The sequence below is a fragment of the Takifugu flavidus genome, chromosome 14 (genome assembly GCF_003711565.1).
Source record: "Takifugu flavidus isolate HTHZ2018 chromosome 14, ASM371156v2, whole genome shotgun sequence".
NCBI lineage: Eukaryota > Metazoa > Chordata > Actinopteri > Tetraodontiformes > Tetraodontidae > Takifugu > Takifugu flavidus.
The window spans coordinates 5735010-5756410 of NC_079533.1; the positions used below are offsets into that span (position 1 = coordinate 5735010).

At 46.7% G+C, this 21401-nt stretch overlaps 3 protein-coding genes across 3 annotated transcripts; all 3 read left to right on the forward strand.

Moving 5' to 3' along the window:
* The first annotated feature begins 4084 nt into the window (after positions 1–4084).
* LOC130537424 (olfactory receptor 187-like) lies at positions 4085–5704 on the forward strand. Its single transcript, XM_057054255.1, has one exon. The coding sequence runs from the start codon at positions 4094–4096 to the stop codon at positions 5036–5038; it is 945 nt and encodes a 314-aa protein (XP_056910235.1). The 5' UTR covers positions 4085–4093; the 3' UTR covers positions 5039–5704.
* A 609-nt stretch (positions 5705–6313) lies between these two features.
* Positions 6314–7613, forward strand: LOC130537413 (olfactory receptor 187-like). The gene has a single exon (XM_057054230.1). It carries the CDS (start codon positions 6314–6316, stop codon positions 7286–7288), a length of 975 nt encoding a protein of 324 aa, XP_056910210.1. The 3' UTR covers positions 7289–7613.
* A 3485-nt stretch (positions 7614–11098) lies between these two features.
* LOC130537440 (olfactory receptor 52N4-like) lies at positions 11099–12556 on the forward strand. The gene has a single exon (XM_057054275.1). It carries the CDS (start codon positions 11612–11614, stop codon positions 12554–12556), a length of 945 nt encoding a protein of 314 aa, XP_056910255.1. The 5' UTR covers positions 11099–11611.
* The last annotated feature ends 8845 nt before the right edge of the window (positions 12557–21401 follow it).

A 21401-nucleotide genomic window follows, 5' to 3' on the forward strand; every position in this document is an offset into this window, starting at 1 on the left:
CGATCCTGGTCCTGCTCAAGGTTTTTTCCTGATAACGCAAAGTTTTTCCTTGCCTCTGTTGCTTGTTGCAGGTCAGGCCCTGGGATTCTGTAAAGGGCATAGAGACAATTTTGATTGTGACAGAAGCTATATGAATACATTATCTTAATTTTACAAAGTTTGTGGGAAGAATAAACAACCAAGTGCAAATTTTTCAACAATGATGTCCACATAAAAGGTAACAATAAAGTTCAGAGGTTGTTTGTTTGTAAAACCCTCAGGGAAACAGAGCTGTGGTGGCAGCTGTTTAATATCTTATGACATAGTTTCCTTTCCAAAATGGGGCTTGTTGAACTGGGAGTTGAGATTTGCTGGGACTTCCCTGAAGAGTCCTGTTGTCCGCTGGTACTCGTTAATAAATGTTGCTGTAACAACAGACAAACAAACAGGTGGTGAAACTATTAAGTCATATTTACAATGGTAAGCACAGGAGGCTGCTCAGTCCAAACCCATGGTTTCACCTGGGGACTTTTAATTTGACCTGTCTGTCACTTTCAAATCAGAGACAACTTTGATATGGAACATTGAAAAAAGAAAAAACTTTTTTTGGCCAAAACTTTACTTTTCTTTAGTGTCTAAAAGGCTAGATTAAAAAGTTTATGTCATGTTTACTGACAATTCAAGGCCTCAACATTAGAGATGGTGTGATCAGATTTATTTGTGAAAAAGATGATAGGAATAAGAATACAGACACAACATATTAATAAACATAAACAAATGAGTATCCCTTCACACTATTAATTCAGAATAAGTATTTAATTAATCAACTTACAAACCTACTTCAGGAACATTTACAGTGGGAGATGACTCGGCATTCAACACACATGCTTCACGTCAGATAACGAACAAGAAGTGAAAAAAACTCTTCATAGCAAACACAAAAAAGAGAAAAATAAAAGCTTTTTAAAATTAACACATACGCGCACGCACACACGTACACACACACACGCACACACACACACATGCGCACATAAACCCTGGCTGACCTCTGTGAGATCACTACACAGCTAAGAACGTCAATAACAATCACTGAGACTACTGAGATGGGTCTCAGGAACTTCCTAGTGTGACCTTGACCTGCGCTCTTTAACTTCACCTTTCTCCTGCATCGGTCACCTGGTATTGTCTTTAGGACCACTGCTTTGTTGCACATGGATTGATTATCTCTGAGAAGAACCTCTTCTAGTAGGTTTTAAGAGGAACTGTCTTCTACATTGCTTTTATACTCCTGATTCTAAACATCTGTTAGCCAGAGCCTGTACTTGTCTGCATTATTTAGTGAGGTCTTTACCCATAAAGTTAGTGGTCTTGCAATCATATTGGCGACCACTTCTGTCATCAAGGTACACAAAACATCGCAAGTCAAACTTCCAAGAACATCCTTGGTTGTTTAGGTATCACTGCATAATAGGATCCAGTTGGTCTCTGCTCATACCAAGCTCCATGGAAGCTCCCATGACGTTTGTACTGCAGTCGGATCATAGCTGTTCAGCTGGACCTATCATTGTCAATGAACTGCCAATCAGTATAATCACTGACCTCAATATGCAAAGTTTTTGGAGCTTATACAGCAGAAGATTCTCACCCACTGTTCGCTTTCTGTTTGTCCAGCTCTTGTTCTTCTAGTGATGCTGGACCAGAGACCAACGATTTCAGGTCATTCTGCAAGACTGGACTGAAGCAATATGGGCTACTAATTGGAGAACTTAGTAGCTATTACCTGGAGAGCACAATGATCACTTCCATTAGCAGCCCATAAGATTCCACTGGTTTTGGGCTATCAATTGCTGCATTTCCATAATCCCCAGATTGATCCCCAGACTGAAGTCAAGGAAAGGCAATGCCTTGGGGCACACATGGTCTCTCTTTCTATCTTAAGTTTCCCCTTTTTCCTAGCAGTGGTTCTGTTCCCCCAAACCTCTTGCCAGCGCACCCTCACCTCTCAAGAGTGCCTCAGCAGTTATGGAGTCATTTAGTCAAGAAAAGTCCCTGACCTTTTAGTGGGTTACCAGAAACAAGGGTTTTGTGAAGCTTAACCTGTTTTCCTCTGGACTAATCAAAGTTACGCCTGATCCCAGCAGGGATTTCATGGTGGAGATGGATGCCTCTGATGTTGGGGTGGGTGCAATTCTGTCCCAGAACTGAGAATCGACTCCTTTCTTGTGCATTCTTCTCCTGTAGGTTTGATTCCACTATCAATTGCCGTCCAGGTTCCCATGATCCCTAAGCCCAGTGCTATTTGTTTGTGTCGGGCCACAGTTCTATTTCCCCGGAGGCGATATTGTCCACTGAGTAAGTGGTGGGCATGCTGACTTGGGAGGTGGAAAGTACCATGAAGGAAGCCCAGTGACATCCAATAACTGGCCCACATAACTGTCTGTTTGACCCTGATTCCATCCATTCCCTGCTTTGCAGAGGGGACACTTCTGCCAGTAGGCCTGGCACCTTGTGATGAAAAGGACCATGTCCCTCCTCCATTGCTACTTTTGGTAGTCAATTCTGGACAAAGACACTCGGGGGTTTGTGGTGGCTTGTACATTCTACAGTTGGACAGTATTCGTCATCAGGACTACTGCAACTGCTACCCATCCTAGGCAGATGCTGGTTCCATATTGTCTTGGACTTATTATTGGCATGGCCATTTTTGCTGTCATTTTGATAGTTGTGGATGTTTCTCTAAAGCTGCTTACTTTTTAGCCTTTCCCAAACGATTCTCTCTGCCAACATTCTGGTTAATTACATTCTGGAGTACACGGTATTCCCGCTGATCTGGTATCTATCAGAAGTCCCCAGTTAACCTCCCATGTCTATAAGGCTTTCCCTAAGGCCTTGGGGGGCCACACGTCAGCTTGTCCTTTGGATATCACCCCATTTTCTGCATTTTGGGGATCAATCTCTGCCTAATTATAATAAGCATAACAGTGGCTCTTTTAAACCATGGTTTTTGTGTGTCAGGTATAAGCCAGAAACTGACAATGTTGTTTGTGGTTTGGCAAATTTACTGGGCCTTGGGCATAGATGTAGATAGATATGGATAGATGCACCTGGATTCATTACAGATGAATCCAAGTACTATAATTTGATTAATTCTAACTTGTGAATTCTAAAGTGTAGTTGATTGTAAATTAATTTATCAGTCATCTCTATGACTGCACCAAGCATCTCAGTAGTGCGTCCAGCCTGAGGAACAAGCTTTTACTTACTTAAAAACGCAGTCTATCACACCTTTGGCCACTGATGGCCTTCTGTAAACATTGCTTTCGCTTAAGAGGTTTCTGTGTAGATTGTCAGTATGTGAAGGTTTCTCAGGCCCGTCAGCAAGTCTCACCAGGCCACAGACGGAAGAAATGTTTTTCTTAAGGGCATATTGGGTGTTACTGTATACTAAAACAATAGTCTCTTTACGTTTGTGTCTCTCTCCTAAAGTGCATAATTGTCAAGTTGGCTAAAATTAATTGCAGTAACCAGCTGCCCTACATTTAAATGCAGCTTCTGAATATCAAGAGTCAGCCTAACTCCTAACCCTAACCCAAACCCGAACCCTGAGGCTAAACAAGAGTTATTTAATGAACACGATGAACATTATGTTCAATCTTATTAGGGATAAGGATATTTAATCCTAACATAATCAGATACTATATGATTAGCAGTTTGAATTCCAAAATTAAAACCAGTCCTTGTTTTTGTAAAGTTACACAAAAAATGTGATTTTAAAAATTAAGCATGTCAGTACAGTCAGCCAATCAAACTTCATAAAGTTCAGCTCAATCCTGCTGAAACAGCCAAATCTGCTGATTTGTTGATGGTTCCTGTGATAGCCATCATCAGGAGCTGAAATGATGTCATCCATAGATATAAAGGTTTAGTTCGTCTTGAGGATTGTTTGCTGGTGGCTCTATGACTGCAGCATAGACAGTAGGATATAAGATGTTTTACTGCTATCTATCTTAAACTGTACCAGAAACATTTTTGTAGATCTTTCTAAACAATTTGGTATATTTATTTCATTGGAAAATGTGACTTATGTGTCCCCTGCTTATCTTGTTTCAGGTTGATGGAAAACTACACCTTTAACAGTTTCACCCTTCAGCTGGAGGGATTTAAGGTCACAGAAGTTTCTATGTATCCTGTCTTTTTCTTTTTCTTAGTCTCTTACGTATTTATTATGTTGTCCAACATTGCTATCATTGCTCTCATCTTCATTGACAGCAGTCTTCATCAGCCCATGTATCTTCTGTTCTGCAACCTGCCCTTTAATGATGTTCTGGGAAACTCCATCCTGATTCCACGTTTGCTGGTGGACTTGTTGAATCCTCCCTCTGAACGCCTCATCACTTATTATGAGTGTGTGGCCCAAGCCTTCACCTCACATATGTTTGGGACCACATCTCACACCATCCTCATGATTATGGCGTTTGACAGATACGTAGCCATCTGTAACCCTCTGCGTTACACTGTCATCATGAGCCACAGAATGGTGATCAAGCTGACGGTTTCTGCCTGGGCAGTGGCCTTTGTTCTGGTGGGGATTCTGCTAGGTCTGACCATACGGCTGAACCGATGCAGGACTCTCATCGCAAACCCTTACTGTGACAATGCGTCTCTGTTCAAACTGTCCTGCGACAGTGTGGTGATCAACAACATCTACGGTCTCATGTTCACTGTTGTCCTGTTCATAGCTTCGATCGGCAGCATCGTTGTGACCTACACTAAGATCACCATTGTCTGTGTGACCAGCAACAACAAGTCTGTGAACAGCAAAGCCTTGAAGACCTGCAGCACTCATCTTCTCACTTACCTCATTCTGATGTTCTGTGGGATGCTCGCCATCGCCCTGCATCGCTTCCCTCAGTATTCAGACTATAGAAAAATCTGTGCCATTCTGTTTCACATCATTCCTGGCAGCCTGAACCCCATAATATATGGAGTTCAGTCTAAAGAAATTCAAAAGTTCCTTCTGAGACACTTTTTTCACCAAAAGGATTTGCAGTCAAAATAATTTATTTAGTTGCGCCTTTGGTACATTAGCTGCTAAGATGCTAAGGTTTTGCACTTTGCATGTAATTACAAGCCTGAATATTATTGTATAATTTATAATAATTATCACTCAGCTTTGCAATATTGTATTTTTACCCTTTACTGTTTGCTGAAACACGCTTATAATTGTATGTTTAACCACAGTACAAAGGTCTTTAGAATGTTGTTATTAATAACACATAATTTTTTTTCAAGATGATGACATTTTCCACATGTGATAATGTTTCTGCATAGAATTTATTTTGTCCAATAAAAATAAAGTCTTGACGAACCCACCAAGGATTGTTAGTTCTGAACTGCACCACCCCCGTTAAGACATCAATATTCTGTACACTTCAGTATTTCCTTTTTAAAATGCTCAGAAGTTGTGGATGACTTTTTTGTTTGACAAGAAAATGGCAGAGACCTGGAATGAAAGGGAGACTTAACATAACAGGAGGTGCTTCAAAGTAAAACAGGAAAAAATAAGAAGACCCAACAATGCAATAAAATCCAAGAAAGCAATACCTTTACAAATGAAGGCAAGAGTGCTTAAATGAAACAAAGAATATACAAACCAAACTTAACACCTAATGTGCAAATAGCAATTTCGCTCTGCTTCAGACAACTCGGGATATACCCTGCTTAAATCCTTGATCCATGTTTTCCACAGCCTCTCATTAAACTGTCAACCGTTGATAATGCACAGAGGTAGAGTAGGCCTCACAGCAGGTACCAAGGAGCTCTCAGTACACCACATGAGATTGGAAATGTGGATTGATTAATATAGAACTGGGGAATGGACCTTACGAACCTGGGAGGCAGTTTCCATGATGCAACATAGATTGGGAGATCCTGATGAGATTTTCAGAAAAACTTCAGTACAGTTCTCTTTGCTGATTGCTAATTTTGACACTGACCCAAGGATCTTTAACATCTACTGAAGAGAGTTATTTAACAAACATTAAAACTTGAGTCCAACTCTGCTGGCAGATGTCTTATTAGCAGAGAAAGTTCCTATTTGTTGATTGTCCCTGTGATGACCACCTCCAGTAGAACATGATGTCACCCACAACTATATAGGCTGAGGTTATCTTGAAGATGCTGGTGGATATATTGCTGCAGCAGGTACTGCAAGATATCAGAAAATAAAAGGTCAATATCCACCTTAAATTTAAGCCTGATAGTAAAGCACTGTTAATGTTTAAGTTTTTTTTTTTGGAAAAAACTGTCTGATGGTACAGATTGTTTTTTTCATATGAACTTTTGCTTCTCTGGTTTCAGGCTGATGGACAACTACACCTTCAACAGCTTCACCCTTCAGCTAGAGGGTTTAAAGGTCACAGAAGTTTCTGTGTATCCCGTTTTCTTCTTTTTCTTAGTCTCTTACATATTTATTATTGTGGCCAACATTGCTATCGTTGCCCTCATCTTCATTGACAGCAGTCTACATCAGCCAATGTATCTTCTGTTTTGCAACCTGCCCTTTAATGATGTTCTGGGAAACTCTATCTTGATTCCACATTTGCTGATGGACTTATTGCGTCCTCCCTCTGAACGCCTCATCACTTATTATGAGTGTGTGGCCCAGGCCTTCACCACACATATGTTCGGGACCACGTCTCACACGGTCCTCATAATTATGGCGTTTGACAGATATGTGGCCATCTGTAACCCTCTGCGCTACGCTGCCATCATGAACCACAGGATGGTGATCAAGCTGACGATTTCAGCCTGGGCAGTGGCCTTTGTTCTGGTGGGGATTCTGCTGGGTCTGACCATACGGCTGAACCGATGCAGGACTCTCATCACAAACCCTTACTGTGACAATGCGTCTCTGTTCAAACTGTCCTGCGACAGTGTGGTGATCAACAACATCTACGGCCTCACATTCACTGTTGTCCTGTTCATAGCTTCGATCGGCAGCATCGTTGTGACCTACACTAAGATCACCATCGTCTGTGTGACCAGCAACAACAAGTCTGTGAACGGCAAAGCCTTGAAGACCTGCAGCACTCATCTTCTCATGTATCTCATCATGTTCGCAAGTGGAATTCTTGTCATCGCCCTGCATCGCGTCCCTCAGTACTCAGACTATAGAAAAATCTGTGCCATTCTGTTTCACATCATTCCTGGCAGCCTGAACCCCATAATATATGGAGTTCAGTCTAAAGAAATTCAAAAGTTCCTTCTGAGACAGTTTTTTCACCAAAAGGTTTTGCAGACAAAATAATTTATTTAGTTGCGCCTTTGGTACATTAGCTGCTAAGATGCTAAGGTTTTGCACTTTGCATGTAATTACAAGCCTGAATATTATTGTATAATTTATAATCATTATCACTCAGCTTTGCAATATTGTATTTTTACCCTTTACTGTTTGCTGAAACACGCTTATAATTGTATGTTTAACCACAGTACAAAGGCCTTTAGAATGTTGTTAATAATTAAGTTATCAATAACACGTTTTTTTTTTTTTTTTTCAAGATGATGACATTTTCCACATGTGATAATGTTTCTGCATAGAATTTATTTTGTTCAATAAAGAATAAAGTCTTGACGAACCCACCAAGGATTGTTAGTTCTGAACTGCACCACCCCCGTTAAGACAACAATATTCTGGACACTTCACTATTTCCTTTTTAAAATGCTCAGAAGTGTTGGATAACGTTGAGTCAGTACAGCATCCCTGGGAATGATGTCAGGGGTTGCAGTTTTATGCTCGCCTAGTGGAAGAGAATTCTATTTTCACATTGCATACGCAATTATATCTTGCAACTGACAAATTATTTGATTTTAAAAATTGGCAAAATACATTGTTCATGATCCAGGAAGAACAACTCACAAAAATCGATAAACAGGAAAAAACTCTAATTTATTTTTTGACATGAAAATGACAGAGACCTGGTATGAGACTTTATAAAACAGGAGGTGCTTCAAAATGAAACAGGAAAAAGAAAGAAAACCTTACAATATCAATAAAATATAAGAAAAAAATACCTTTACAAATGAAGGCAAGTGTTAGGACGCGATTCAGGCAGGACCCGTAAGCAAACAAACAAGAGCTGACGGTGTGAAAACAAGATCTTAATTAACTCAAGTGAAAAGGTGCGGAGTGCAGATCGTTCCTCCAAAAGAAGTGCGTGTGGTGACCTAAGAAAAGACGTCAGAAAAACCTAGAAAAGTTACTTGACGGAATGGAACACAAGAAGCTGGTGATTGGCAGCAGCTTTTGAAGACTGTTGATTGGTGACCAGCTGCGGGTTTGACGGTCACCAGCGAAAGGTACCCATGTGAATCCATCACGCCCCCTAGTGAGAAAACCAGGAACACAAAACACAAGCAAAAGGCGCCAATACGCAGGCCATGACAGTACCTCCCCCTCAACGGGCGCCTCCTGGACCTCTACCACACTTCTGGGGATGGTCCCAGTAAAGGTCACGCAGGAGGCTGCTATCCAGGATGTGGCACCGATGAACCCAAGACTTTTCCTCAAGACCGTATCCCCCCCAATCGACCAAGAACTGGAGACCATGTCCCTGCCGACGGACATCCAGAATGCGCTGGACCATCGATAACATGGGGGGACCTCAGCTAGAGGGACCAGATCTGACTCAGAGAACATCTTAATCTGAGAGACATGAAAAGTGGGATGAAGCCCAAGTGAAGGAGGCAACCTGAGATGAACTAAGGAGGGGTTGACAATGTGGTTGATCACAAATGGTCCCACGAAACGAGGAGCCAGTTTCTGGGAATCCACATGTAGGGGAAGATCTCTTGTAGAGAGCCAGACCTTCTGGCCCAGTTGGTAGGCGGGGGCTGGAACACAGTGGTGGTTGGCATTCCTCTGAGTCTGTAGGGAAGTCCGCAGAAGGGCAAAATGGACCTGCCTCCACACACTTCTGCAACTACGCGGGGTGGCCCGGACAGAGGGCATGGCCACTTCATCCTCCTGGAATTCAAACAATGGTGTTTGGTATCCCATGGAAGCCATGAAGGCAACAATCCAGTGGCAGCAGAGACCAGTGAGTTATGGGCATACTCCACCCAGGGTAGAAATGAACTCCAGGAGGCAGGATTTTGGGCAACCACACACCTGAGGGCACTCTCCAAATTCTGGTTGGTCCTCTCCGCTTGACCATTGGACTGCGGATGATACCTGGATGAGAGGCTCACCAAGGCTCCCAGCGGTGCATAGAAAGTTCTTTAGACTTGGGATGTAAATTGGGGTCGTCGGTCTGACACAATATCCTTTGGGAAACTGTGGAGATGGAAAATATGTCGGACCAGGGGATCCCCAATCTCTGCAGCGGAAGGGAGCTTTGTGAGAGGAATGAAGTGGGCAGCCTTAGAAAAACGATCAACCACAGTGAGGATGGCATTATTCCCGTCCAATGGGGAAAACCGGTGACAAAGTTCACTGTGATGTGTGACCAGGGGTGCAGAGGGATGTCTAGCGGATTGATAAGGCCAGCAGGTGGTCGGTGGGAGGCACAAACTGGACTAGCTGCTATGAAGGCCTTGGCATCTCGAGCCATGGAAGGCCACTAGAAGCGTTGCCTAAGGAAGTGCAGAGTCCAAGAGAGCCTGGGGTAGCAGGTAAGTCTGGAAGAATGCCCCCACTGCAGGACCTCAGACCGGACCATGTCTGGAACAAAGAGGCGGTTGGGGGGGCCATTACACAGATCTGGCGTGGTCCATTGGGCCTCCAGGACCCTCCTCTCCACTTGCCAGGAGGCAGCTCCCCCGATGCAGGATGGCAACAGAATGGAGCTAGGCTCAGAGTGGGAGGGATCGGGTGAAAACAGGGGGACAGAGCATCTGGCCTAGCGTTGCGGGAGCCTGGACGGTAAGTGAGGGAAAATCTGAAGCGACCCAAGAAGACAGCAAGAGTCCCTATATAAAACAAAGAATGTACAAACCAAACTTACACCTAATGTGCAAATAACAGTTCCCTCTGCTTGGGACAATTTGTGATTTACCCTGTTTAAATCCTTGATCTGTGTTTTCCACAACCTCTCTTCCTCACAGCCAGTTGACATTAAACTGTTAATCGTTGATCATGCACAGAGGTAGAGTAGGCCTCACAGCAGGTACCAAGGAGCTCTCAGTACACCACATGAGATTGGAAATGTGGAATGATTAATTTAGAACTGAGGAATGGACCTACAAACCTGGGAGGCAGTTTCCATGATGCAACATGGAGCTGGAGATCCAGGTGAGATTTTCAGACAAACCTTCAGTCCAGTTCTGCATGCTTCACCAGGGGCATGGCAGGTGATCAGCAGATCTGGTACATCACTACACAAATCTTGTGACATCAGCAGACCGTAGCGTTGGCCACAGAGAGAAGCTCCTCTTTCTGCAAGTCTTGGAACCAGCACATTCGGTAGCATAAACACACGTAAAATGTACAGATGTGTAGCTGGAGTCAACTGGTTGTTCTGAGACTATTCCCCATATCTCCCGTTGGCTTCAGAAGAATGGATTTTGGATGACCAGGCCCTGCATCTCTACCTCCAACTCTTGGTTGAGCCTCTCTTTCACTGCCTGTTGTAGTCCAAGTGGTGGGGGAGTGGCTCACAATTCTGTCCAAAAGCTGAAAACACATGGCTGATAAACTGCTAACATGATGGTGTTACCCAAGGGTTCTGGCTGCCACATGAACAAGTCCAGTGAAACACGTGAGCAGTGCCAGTGGGGGCTCGGTAGACGTCCATTAAACGTAGACCTGGCTTGAAGTTTGGCTTTGTGTGCACACTGTGCAAGCGACTATATTCTTTTCAACTTCCTTCTCCACGCATGCCACTCAAACAACTGTCAAATGAAGCAGAAATGCAATGCCCTCTATGTAGGCCTTAGCCAGAATGATCTAAAGTGCAGCTTTAGTGTTTTAGTGTCACTGCATTGGTTTTCTGTTCACTTTCAAATTGATTTTAAAATTTTATTTGTTTTTAAATATCTTCATGGTCTTGCCCCAATCTACCTGACTGATCTTCTCCAGTCCTACGCTCCATCTCAAGCACTCAGGTCAGCAGATCAGTCTTTAATGGTTTCCCCGAATCTACTGTAGGAGCAATCTACAATTGGACAGTATTTTAGCAGTAGTTGTGCCAAACCTGTGAAATCAGCTGTGAAATTTTGACTATGTAGATAAAGAGAGCGAACAATAAGGGCAGACATATAGAAATATTTTTGACCCTGACCGAAGGATCTTTAACATCTACTAAGGAGAAGTATTTGGAAAACAATAAAAGTTTCGTCCAACCCTTCAGGCAGATGCCTTATTAGCAGAAAACGTTCTTATTTGTTGATTGTCCCTGTGATGACCGCCTCCAGCAGAACATGATGTCATCCATGACTATATAGGCTGGGTTGTTTTGTTGATGCTGTTGCTGCAGCAGGTGCTGCAAGATATCAGAAAATAAAAGGTAAATTCCCACCTTAAATTTAAGCCTGATAATAAAGCATTGTTAATGCCTACTTAAGTTTTTCAGGGGGAAAACTGTCTACAGATTGTTTTTGTATATTGACCTTTTGCTTCTCTTGTTTCAGGCTGATGGAAAACTACACCTTCAATAGCTTTACCCTTCAGCTGGAGGGATTAAAGGTCACAGAATCTTCTGTGTATCCTGTCTTCTTCTTTTTCTTAGTCTCTTACATATTTATTATGTTGTCCAACATTGGTATAGTTGCCCTTATCTTCATTGACAGCAGTCTTCATCAGCCCATGTATCTTCTGTTTTGCAACCTGCCCTTTAATGATGTTCTGGGAAACTCTATCCTGATTCCACGTTTGCTGATGGACTTGTTGCATCCTCCCTCTGAACGCCTCATCACTTATTATGAGTGTGTGGTTCAAGCCTTCACCACACATATGTTTGGGACCACGTCTCACACCGTCCTCATGATAATGGCGTTTGACAGATATGTGGCCATCTGTAACCCTCTGCGCTACGCTGCCATCATGAACCACAAGATGGTGATCAAGCTGACGGTTTCTGCCTGGGCAGTGGCCTTTGTTCTGGTGGGGATTCTGCTGGGTCTGACTATACGGCTGAACCGATGCAGGACTGTCATCGCAAACACATTCTGTGACAATGCGTCTCTCTTCAAACTGTCCTGCGACAGTGTGGTGATCAACAACATCTACGGTCTTATGTTCACCGTTGTCCTGTTCATAGCTTCGATCGGCAGCATCGTTGTGACCTACACTAAGATCACCATTGTCTGTGTGACCAGCAACAACAAGTCTGTGAACAGCAAAGCCTTGAAGACCTGCAGTACTCATCTTGTCATGTATCTCATCATGTCCGCAAGTGGAATTCTTATCATCGCCCTGCATCGTTTCCCTCAGTACTCAGACTATAGAAAAATCTGTGCCATTCTTTTTCACACAATTCCTGGCAGCATGAACCCCATCATTTATGGAATTCAATCTAAAGAAATCCAAAAATACCTTTATAAATTGTTTCAAGCCAGAAAAATTATGTCATCATATTAATGTGTTCTGTTTTTAAACATCTTAAACAATAATTATTTTTTTAGATAAACTGTAATTAATGGAAAATTATATTTTATCAGATGTAATTCATGTATTGACCACATACCTGTGACTTGAGGTCTTTCCATTTACAATATGCATATTTGTGAGAGTGGATGGAAATGACCTACAAATATGTTTCTCAACACTTCCTGAGACACTTTCTGTTAATTCCCCTTTGAAAGATGAACTTTTGAACTGATTGTGCAGAAGTGATAGAGAAAAGAAATATGTGCAGTTTTCTATGTAATATCAGACGTTGAACACTAAAATAGAACTGCTGCATTAACGTTAATGCAGTGTGGAAGAGTGGAAGGCAAACATTTATTGTATATTTACTGTCAAGTTATTTCTGGTTCCTGAGGTTTCTGCTCATTAGAGTTGCTTTTTTATTCTTATTCCATTAGTCCATCCACACATTTTCAGGTTATCGTCTCAGTTTTTGGCCCCGTTTTGATTGACTTCACATATTTTTTTATTGGTGCATTTTGACTTTTCTGTAATTAAATGCATCCATCGTTCTGAGAGTTGTGAAAAACTTTAATTAATGTGGATAATTTATATGCATTACTACTGATCGGGTGTGGACTAATAGTAGAACTAATCACTTTCTGTTACGGCTTCAAGCCAAAATTCAAGGTGGAATCCAAGAATGCAGACAGGTGAAACAGCTTACAGTGAAAAATGGTTTATTTACACAATATTTACACCAGTGTGCGAAGCAGACAGAAATCTGCGGTACTCTTCGGAGAGGTAAAATGTGATAACCTAAGGAAAAGAGACAAAAGTTGGAGCCTAGAATGCTGGGGTTAACAATGTCAAAGAGGAAACAATATGACACTGGTGGGACCATGTCCAATTCTGAAACCAGCTTTAAAAGAAACAAATAGAATATTGGATGCACCTTGAGGGAAGAAGACAACTTGAGGTGCACAGCAGATGGGTTCATGATCCGGTCCTCTTCGAACGAATTTAGAATAATTTTTAAAACCATTCTTTTGACTCCAAGGTCCTCAGAGGCCTAGCTCAAGCCTACCTGGAGGAGCTAATGACACCTTACCAGCCCAATAGACCGCTCCGCTCTCAGAATGCTGGTCTACTTATGGTTCCCAGAGTCTCTAGGAGTAGAATGGGGGACCAAGCATTTAGCTACAAGGCCCCCCTGCTATGGAACCAGCTCCCTGTCCAGGTACGGGAGGCTGACTCCATCTCTACTTTTAAGATCAGACTTAAAACCTACCTTTTTGAAAAAGCTTATTGTTACTAATTCTGTAGTTCCAGTTACTATCATAGACAGACAAATTGTCATACTTAGGGGGTCATCTAATCATTAGGTTAACATCTTAGCTATGCTGTTATAGGCCAAGGCTCCAGAAACATGATCACTTGACAGGCCTCTGTCACCCCACTGGGTCATGGTTTCTCCTCTCTCTCCTCTCCTCTCCTCTCCTCTCCTCTCCTCTCCTCTCCTCTCCTCTCCTCTCCTCTCCTCCTCATCAAGTAGACTAATTATGCTGATTCTTGTGTAATTTTTCTGCTTCTTTCCCCCCTCCCTTCTGTATTCATTTACAGGTATCTCCGCCTTCAGAGCTGCATGATGACCTCCGGCCCCGCTGACCCACTTGGCCGGCGGCTTGCATAAATAGTGTATTTTTGTGTGTCTTTCTGTGCTCTGTGCTCTGTGCCTCTCCTCTCCTCTCCTCTCCTCTCCTCTCCTCTCCTCTCCTCTCCATTATATCCTCTACCTGTCCTCCCCCCTCTCCTCTCTCTCTACCCAGCCGGCCATCAGCAGGAGGGTCCCCCTACATGAGCCTGGTCCTGCTCAACATTTCTTCCTGTTAAAGGGGAGTTTTTCCTTGCCACTGTTGCTTGTCTGAGGTTAGGCCCTTGTATTCTGGAAAGCGCTTTGAAACAATTTTGATTGTAAAAGACACTATATAAATAAAGATTGATTTGATTTGATTTGAACGGTCCGATAAACCGTGGAGCCACTTTGGATGATTCTATCTGGAGGTGAAGATCCCTAGATGACAACTAGACTTTCTAGCCCAGCTGATAAGGACAGGCTGGAGCTCTTTGGTGGTTGGCGGGAGTAACGGAGGAAGAGGCTGAAAGAGGCTGTTAGGATGCGATTCAGGCAGGACCCGTAAGCAGACAAACAACTGATGGTGTTAAAACAATGTAGTATCTGAAGCTATGTATCTATTTTCTGCAACTCTGTAAGAATTCAACTTGTTTTTCAGCTATGTATCCATTCTGTGAAGGCCATAGAAATCTGCAAGGCCTCAACTTGCTTGCCAGACAATCTAGCGTTATCTCACAGGTGTTTAATGTCGCCTGAGACTTTTAAGTTTCATAGGCTCATGATGGATGCCGTTGTCCTTCCTTCTCCTTCCTCCTTTTTAGTAATAATTGGATTCTATATCATTTGGTCGGTTAGACTGTGTTATGAAGCCATCAGAGAAGAATGGTTTTACTGGGTGGTATAAAAGAGCGCTACTAGAATAAGTCTGGAGGAGATTTTCACCATCAGGACCATGAGATCTCCCGCGGACAAGCTGCAGGGTCCAATTGATGCCTGACTTTTCTCTCCAATAAATATCTCTTCAAACCAAGTCGGTGTCTGTGAAGATTCCTTCCTCATCAACACATCTCGGTTACCATCAGAAAAAATTCACCACAACAAGATTTTAATTAACTCAAATAACTGCACCGCATGGTGAAAGGGTGCGTGAAGTGCAAATCGTTCATGATAAAAGTTACTTGAAGGTACGCAACAGGAGAAAATACCATTGACCCACGTTTAACACAAAGCAGACAAAAATGATCAGAAGCTGGTGATTGGGAGGCAGTGGCTTTTGAAGAGTGTTGATTGATAACCAACTGCAGGTGTGACGTCACCAGAGAATGGTATCAAGGTGAATCCATCACACCCCTTAGTGAAAGAACCAGGAAAACAAAACTAAAACAAAATGCACCAAACACACAGGCCATGACGGATGCAGACAAAAGGGAATTTTGTGCATTTTCCACCTATGACAGGAATGAACTCCAGGAGGTCTGATGACAAGCTGAGAAACAACACAAGGCACTCTCCAAGGACTGGTTGGCTCTCTCAGTTTGGCCATTCGACTGAAGATGGTATCCCAAGGAGAGGCTCACTGTAGCCTACAACACATTTCAGAAGGCTGTCAGAATCCTGAAATGTGAATTGAGGCCTTCAGTCAGACACGATGTCCTTTGGAGGCAAAAGACATGCTTGACCAGGAGGTTTTCGGTCTCAGCAGCAGAGGAGAGCTTAGGGAGAGGGATGAAATGAACTGCCTTCGAGAACCAGTCCACCACAGTCAGGATGCTGGTGTGTCCAGCAGATGGGGGAAGCCGATAATCTATTGCGATGTGTGAGCAGGGGCGTCTTGGGATGGGGCATGGATTGACAAGTCCAGCTGGCGGTCAGGTAGAAGACTTTCCTTGGGCACATACAGGGCAAGAAGCGACAAAGGATTTAGTGTCTTGGGACATTTAAGGCCACCAGAATCATTGCTTGAGGAAATAGAGGTTTCAGATGTGGTAAGTGTGACAGCTGAGCACAGATGAATGGCCCCATTGCAGCACAGCAGAGCGGACAGACTTGAGGATGAACAGCCAGTTGTGTGGGGTACCTGAGCGGCTGGGATGAGACCGCAGTGCCTCCTGCACTCCCTCCTCTACGGAGCAGGTAGCTGTGCCCACAGTGCAGGAGGGGGGCAAGATGAGCCCAGGGTCTTAGTTGGAGGGATCAGGAGAAAACTGGTGGGACAAGGTGCTTGGCTTGACATTCTGAGATCCAGGCCAGTAGGCTGAACTGGAAGTGCCCCAGGAAAAGAGCACAGGCACTTGCTGGGATGGGATCCATGGGATCTTACTGAGAGGAGATGGCACCAATGCCAACATCTGAAACGTCAATCTCCACCATAAACTGGGATACGGCTGGACCAAGATAGGTGAATCAGGCCTTAAGCTGAGACAACGCTGCTTTGGCCTCATTAGACCAGCTGAATGGCTTAAGGGGAAGACATCAGACTGAAAAGAAAAGCCACCACCCTGCTGTATCCTTGGATGAACTGCTGGTTAAGTTGGGAAAACCCAGGAAATGCTGGAGCTGTTTTTGGGAAGAGGGAGTGGGCCACTCCTACACGTTGCGCATCTTCATTAGGTCTGGAGAGAGTTGTCACTGTTGAATAATGAACCCCAGAAAGGTGGCAGAGGTGACGGTGATGTCAGGTTCCCAGTCTCTTTTTGAGTTCTATAAACTTTAATAAAGCTTCTCGGAACAATACGCCACTGTGTCCTGCCTGCTTTCGGGTCCTGATACAACCACTCGTAACATTACACGCCAACCAACATGGATCCGGCGGATCAGGACGCAGTGCGCCGTACATTGGAGGCTCAGGGAAGGTTGCTGGGTCAACACGACCAGCTCCGTCACTCTTAACGCCAGCGTGACGAACCTGCTTGCCTCGGGACGAGCGGAGCTGGCCCCGCCTCCGACCCCCGCGGAGGCGGCGAGAGTCGCGTCACAGCTGGTCACTGCTGCACCACGGGAGCCCCACGTTCCTGTCCCGGAGCGATATTCCGGAGAGGCAGGTGCTTGTGCCTCATTCTTGCTCCAGTGCTCGCTGGTTTTTGACCTCCAACCCCTCACATACCCCAGCGACAGGGCAAAGATTGCCTTCATGGTGAACCTACTCTCTGGGAGAGCGGTGCAATGGGCCACAGCCGTGTTGGAGAACCAGACCCCCGCGTCCTCTAGTTTTCCGGTTTTTACGGCCGAATTAAGACGGGTTTTTGATCATCCCGTTCAGAGCAGCGAAGCGTCCTCCCAGATTCTGTCCCTGCTCTGTCGCTGACTACTCAATTCGTTTCCGTATCCTTGCTGCCCGAAGCGGCTGGAACGACGCGGCGCTTCAGGGAGTTTTTACACAGGGGCTTTCCGATGATCTGAAGGACGAGTTAGCAGCGAGGGAGCAGCCGGAGACCTTGGAGGCGCTCATCGGTCTGGCTACTCGATTGGACAATCGACTTCGGGAGCGACGCCGGCAGAGGATGAGCGAGCGGACGGTGAGAGCTTCTGGGAGGTTCTCCAGGCCGAGGGAGACCACCGGGGACTCGTCAGCCTTCATCCCTGTCCCAGCGCCTGAGGCTTCAACCTGCGAGCCAATGCAGTTGGGTCGAACACATCTAACCCAGTTGGAACGTCGGCGCCGGTGCTCAGCGGGGTTGTGCGCCTATTGTGGCCACGCAGGCCACCTCCTCGACGACTGCCCGGTGCGGCCAAAAGATTAAGCTTGTCAACGCCGGCAGGAGTGCTGGCGAGCGGATCCTCCTCCTGCTCACCCCCCGTCCGTCTAACCCTCTCCGGCACGCTCCTTTGGGGGCAGGAGTCGGTGCCAACTACCTTCCTGGTGGATTCGGGTGCAGACGGCAACTTCATTAGCCAGGACCTGGCCTGGCAGGTTCGCCTTCCCCTCGAGACGCTGCCCGAACCGAAGACCATTCTGGGTCTTGACGGAGAGGTCCTGGCTAGGATTACCCACCGGACCCAGGCAATCACCCTCATCATCTCTGGAAATCATCGGGAACAGATCCACTTCTTCCTCATCCGCTCCTCCTCATCCCCTGGAGTTCTCGGGTCCCCATGGCTGGCCCTACACAACCCTCAGTTCGACTGGCCAACCGGGAGGCTGGTGAGCTGGAGCGTTAACTGCCACACCAACTGTTTGCGTTCGGCGGTCACCTCCTCGTCAGGGACTTCGGCACCCGCCCAGCAGATTCCCGATCTGTCCCAGGTTCCGAGGGAGTACCATGACCTAGGCGAGGTCTTCTGCAAGCAGCGGGCACTCTCCCTTCCGCCCCATCGGCCATATGACTGTGCCATCGATCTCCTTCCCGGGGCCACGTTACCGTCGAGCCGACTCTACAACCTCTCCAGGGCGGAACGGGAGGCGATGGAGAATTATATTGGAGAGTCCCTAGCTTCTGGCCTGATCAGACCCTCCTCTTCTCCAGTTGGTGCTGGTTTTTTCTTCGTGCAGAAGAAGGATGGAACCCTGCGCCCCTGCATTGATTATCGGTCCCTGAATGAAATCAAAATCAAAAATAAGTATCCACTGCCCCTCCTCGACGCGGCCTTCACTCCTCTACACCGGGCCCAGGTTTTTTCTAAATTAGACCTTCGGAGCGCATACCATCTTGTGCGGATTCGAGAGGGGGATGAGTGGAAAACTGCCTTCAACACCCCTTTGGGCCATTTTGAGTATCTTGTGATGCCGTTTGGACTCACCAACGCCCCCGCCATGTTTCAGGCCCTTATCAACGACGTGCTCCGGGACATGTTGAATAAGTTCATCTTTGTGTACCTTGATGACATCTTGATCTTTTCCGAGTCTGAGGAGGAGCATGTCCAGCATGTCCGGCTCGTTCTCCAACGTCTCCTGGAGAACCGACTTTTTGTTAAAGCTGAGAAATGCGAATTCCACACCACCTCCATCTCTTTCCTGGGCTTCGTGGTGGCACGGGGACAGCTTTCACCAGACCCAGCCAAGGTGAAGGCAGTAATGGAGTGGCCAACTCCTTCCTCCCGTAGGCAGTTGCAGCAGTTCCTGGGCTTCGCTAATTCTCTACCGTCGCTTCATCCGCGACTACAGCAAGGTGGCCACCCCGCTCACCAGGCTCACTTCCACCCTATTAAGCTTCCGCTGGACTCCCGAGGCCGAAACTGCTTTCAACAGACTGAAGGGTCTGTTCTCGTCGTCGCCTATTCTCACTCACCCCGACCCCAGTCGGCAGTTCGTGGTTGAGGTGGACGCTTCAGATGTGGGAGTTGGGGCCGTCCTGTCCCAAAGGAGCGGGGAGGACCAGAAGCTCCATCCGTGTGCCTTTTTTAGTCACCGGCTCTCACCCGCAGAACGGAATTATGACGTGGGAAATAAGGAGCTCCTGGCCGTTGTCCTGGCGCTCCAGGAGTGGAGGCATTGGCTGGAGGGCGCCACCCAAGCCATTTATCGTATGGACAGACCACAAGAACCTCACATACCTCCGGAACGCCAAGAGGCTTAGTTCCTGGCAGGCTCGGTGGGCTCTATTCTTAGGGAGGTTTCGGTTCACTCTTACTTACCGTCCTGGATCGCGTAACCTGAAACCCGACGCCCTGTCCCGTCAGTTTGCCTCCGAGCCTGGGGAGATGGACCCGGACCCCATATTACCCCTCTCCTGCATCGTGGGGGCTGCATCCTGGCAGGTGGAGGAGAGGGTCCGCGAAGCCCAGCAATCTGCCCCGGATCCTGGGGGATGTCCTCCAAACCGGTTGTTCGTCCCAGTGGCGGTGCACTCAGAGGTGCTGCACTGGGCCCATTCGTCGAGATTAACCTGTCATCCAGGAGTCAACCGCTCGTTACACTTCCTCCGGCAGCGTTTCTGGTGGCCCTCCATGGCCCGGGACACCAAGGACTACATAGCTGCCTGCCCGGTGTGTTCTAGGGGGAAGGCCTCCCATCAGCCACCGGCAGGACTCCTTCAGCCCCTGGAGATTCCTCAACGACCGGGGTCACATATAGCAGTGGACTTCATCACTGGCCTCCCTCCTTCCCAGGGTCATGAAGTCGTTCTCACCGTGGTCGGCCCACTTTATTCCCCTACCCAAGCTCCCGTCGGCAGCTGAGACTGGAGAGCTCCTGGTCCAGCATGTGTTCCGCCTCCACGGATTACCTACTGACATAGTTTCGGATCGGGGTCCACAGTTCTGCTCACAGGTTTGGAGGTCCTTTTGCTCGGCACTGGGAGCCTCGGTCAGTCTTACGTCTGGGTACCACCCACAGGCCAACGGGCAGGCCGAGAGACCAACCAGAGCCTGGAGGACGCCCTAAGGTGTGTGGCAGCCCAAGAACCATCGTCCTGGAGCACCTACCTGCCATGGGTGGAGTACGCCCACAACTCCTTGGTTTCTGCCTCCACTGGTCTGTCTCCCTTCATGGCTTCCCTGGGCTACCAGCCTCCATTGTTCGAGGGGCAGGAGGAGGAGGTTGCTGTACCGTCAGTGCAGGCCAACATTCGCCGTTGCAGGAGGGTGTGGAGGCAGGTCCGTTCGACTCTACTGCAGACTTCTCGTCGATCCCAACTGCAGGCCAATCGACACCGGACGCCAGCCCCCTCCTATCAACCAGGTCAGAAGGTCTGGTTGTCCACCAAGGACCTTCCACTCCAGTTCGAGTCTCGGAAGCTGGCTCCTCGCTTTGTGGGTCCCTTTGAGGTGGATCGGCTGGTGAACCCCGCAGCCGTCCGCCTGAAGCTTCCCCCAGCGTTGAGGATACACCCCACCTTCCATGTTTCCAAGGTAAAGCCCGTTGCAGAGTCGGATCTGGTTCCCCCGTCTGACCCTCCACCTCCTCCCCGCATTGTGGACGGAGGCCCTGCCTATACGGTCCGGAGTATCCTGGACGTCCGCCGACGAGGCCGTGGCTTCCAGTTCCTAGTCGACTGGGAGGGGTATGGTCCGGAGGAGCGATCATGGGTTCCCCGCCGGTTCATTTTAGATACCAGCCTCCTCCGCGATTTCTACCATGCCCACCCGGAGAAGCCTGGAAGTACGCCCGGAGGCGCCCGTTGAGGGGGGGGGGGGGGGGGGGGGGGGGGGGGGGGTAATGTCAGGTTCCCAGTTTCTGGGAACTCTTTTGCAGGGTTTCTCCTGCGGGGGGCGTGGTGGAGCCATGCCTCAGCCACAGGTGGTGCCGGGGACTGGTGCACCTGCAGACTATCGTAATCAAGCCAC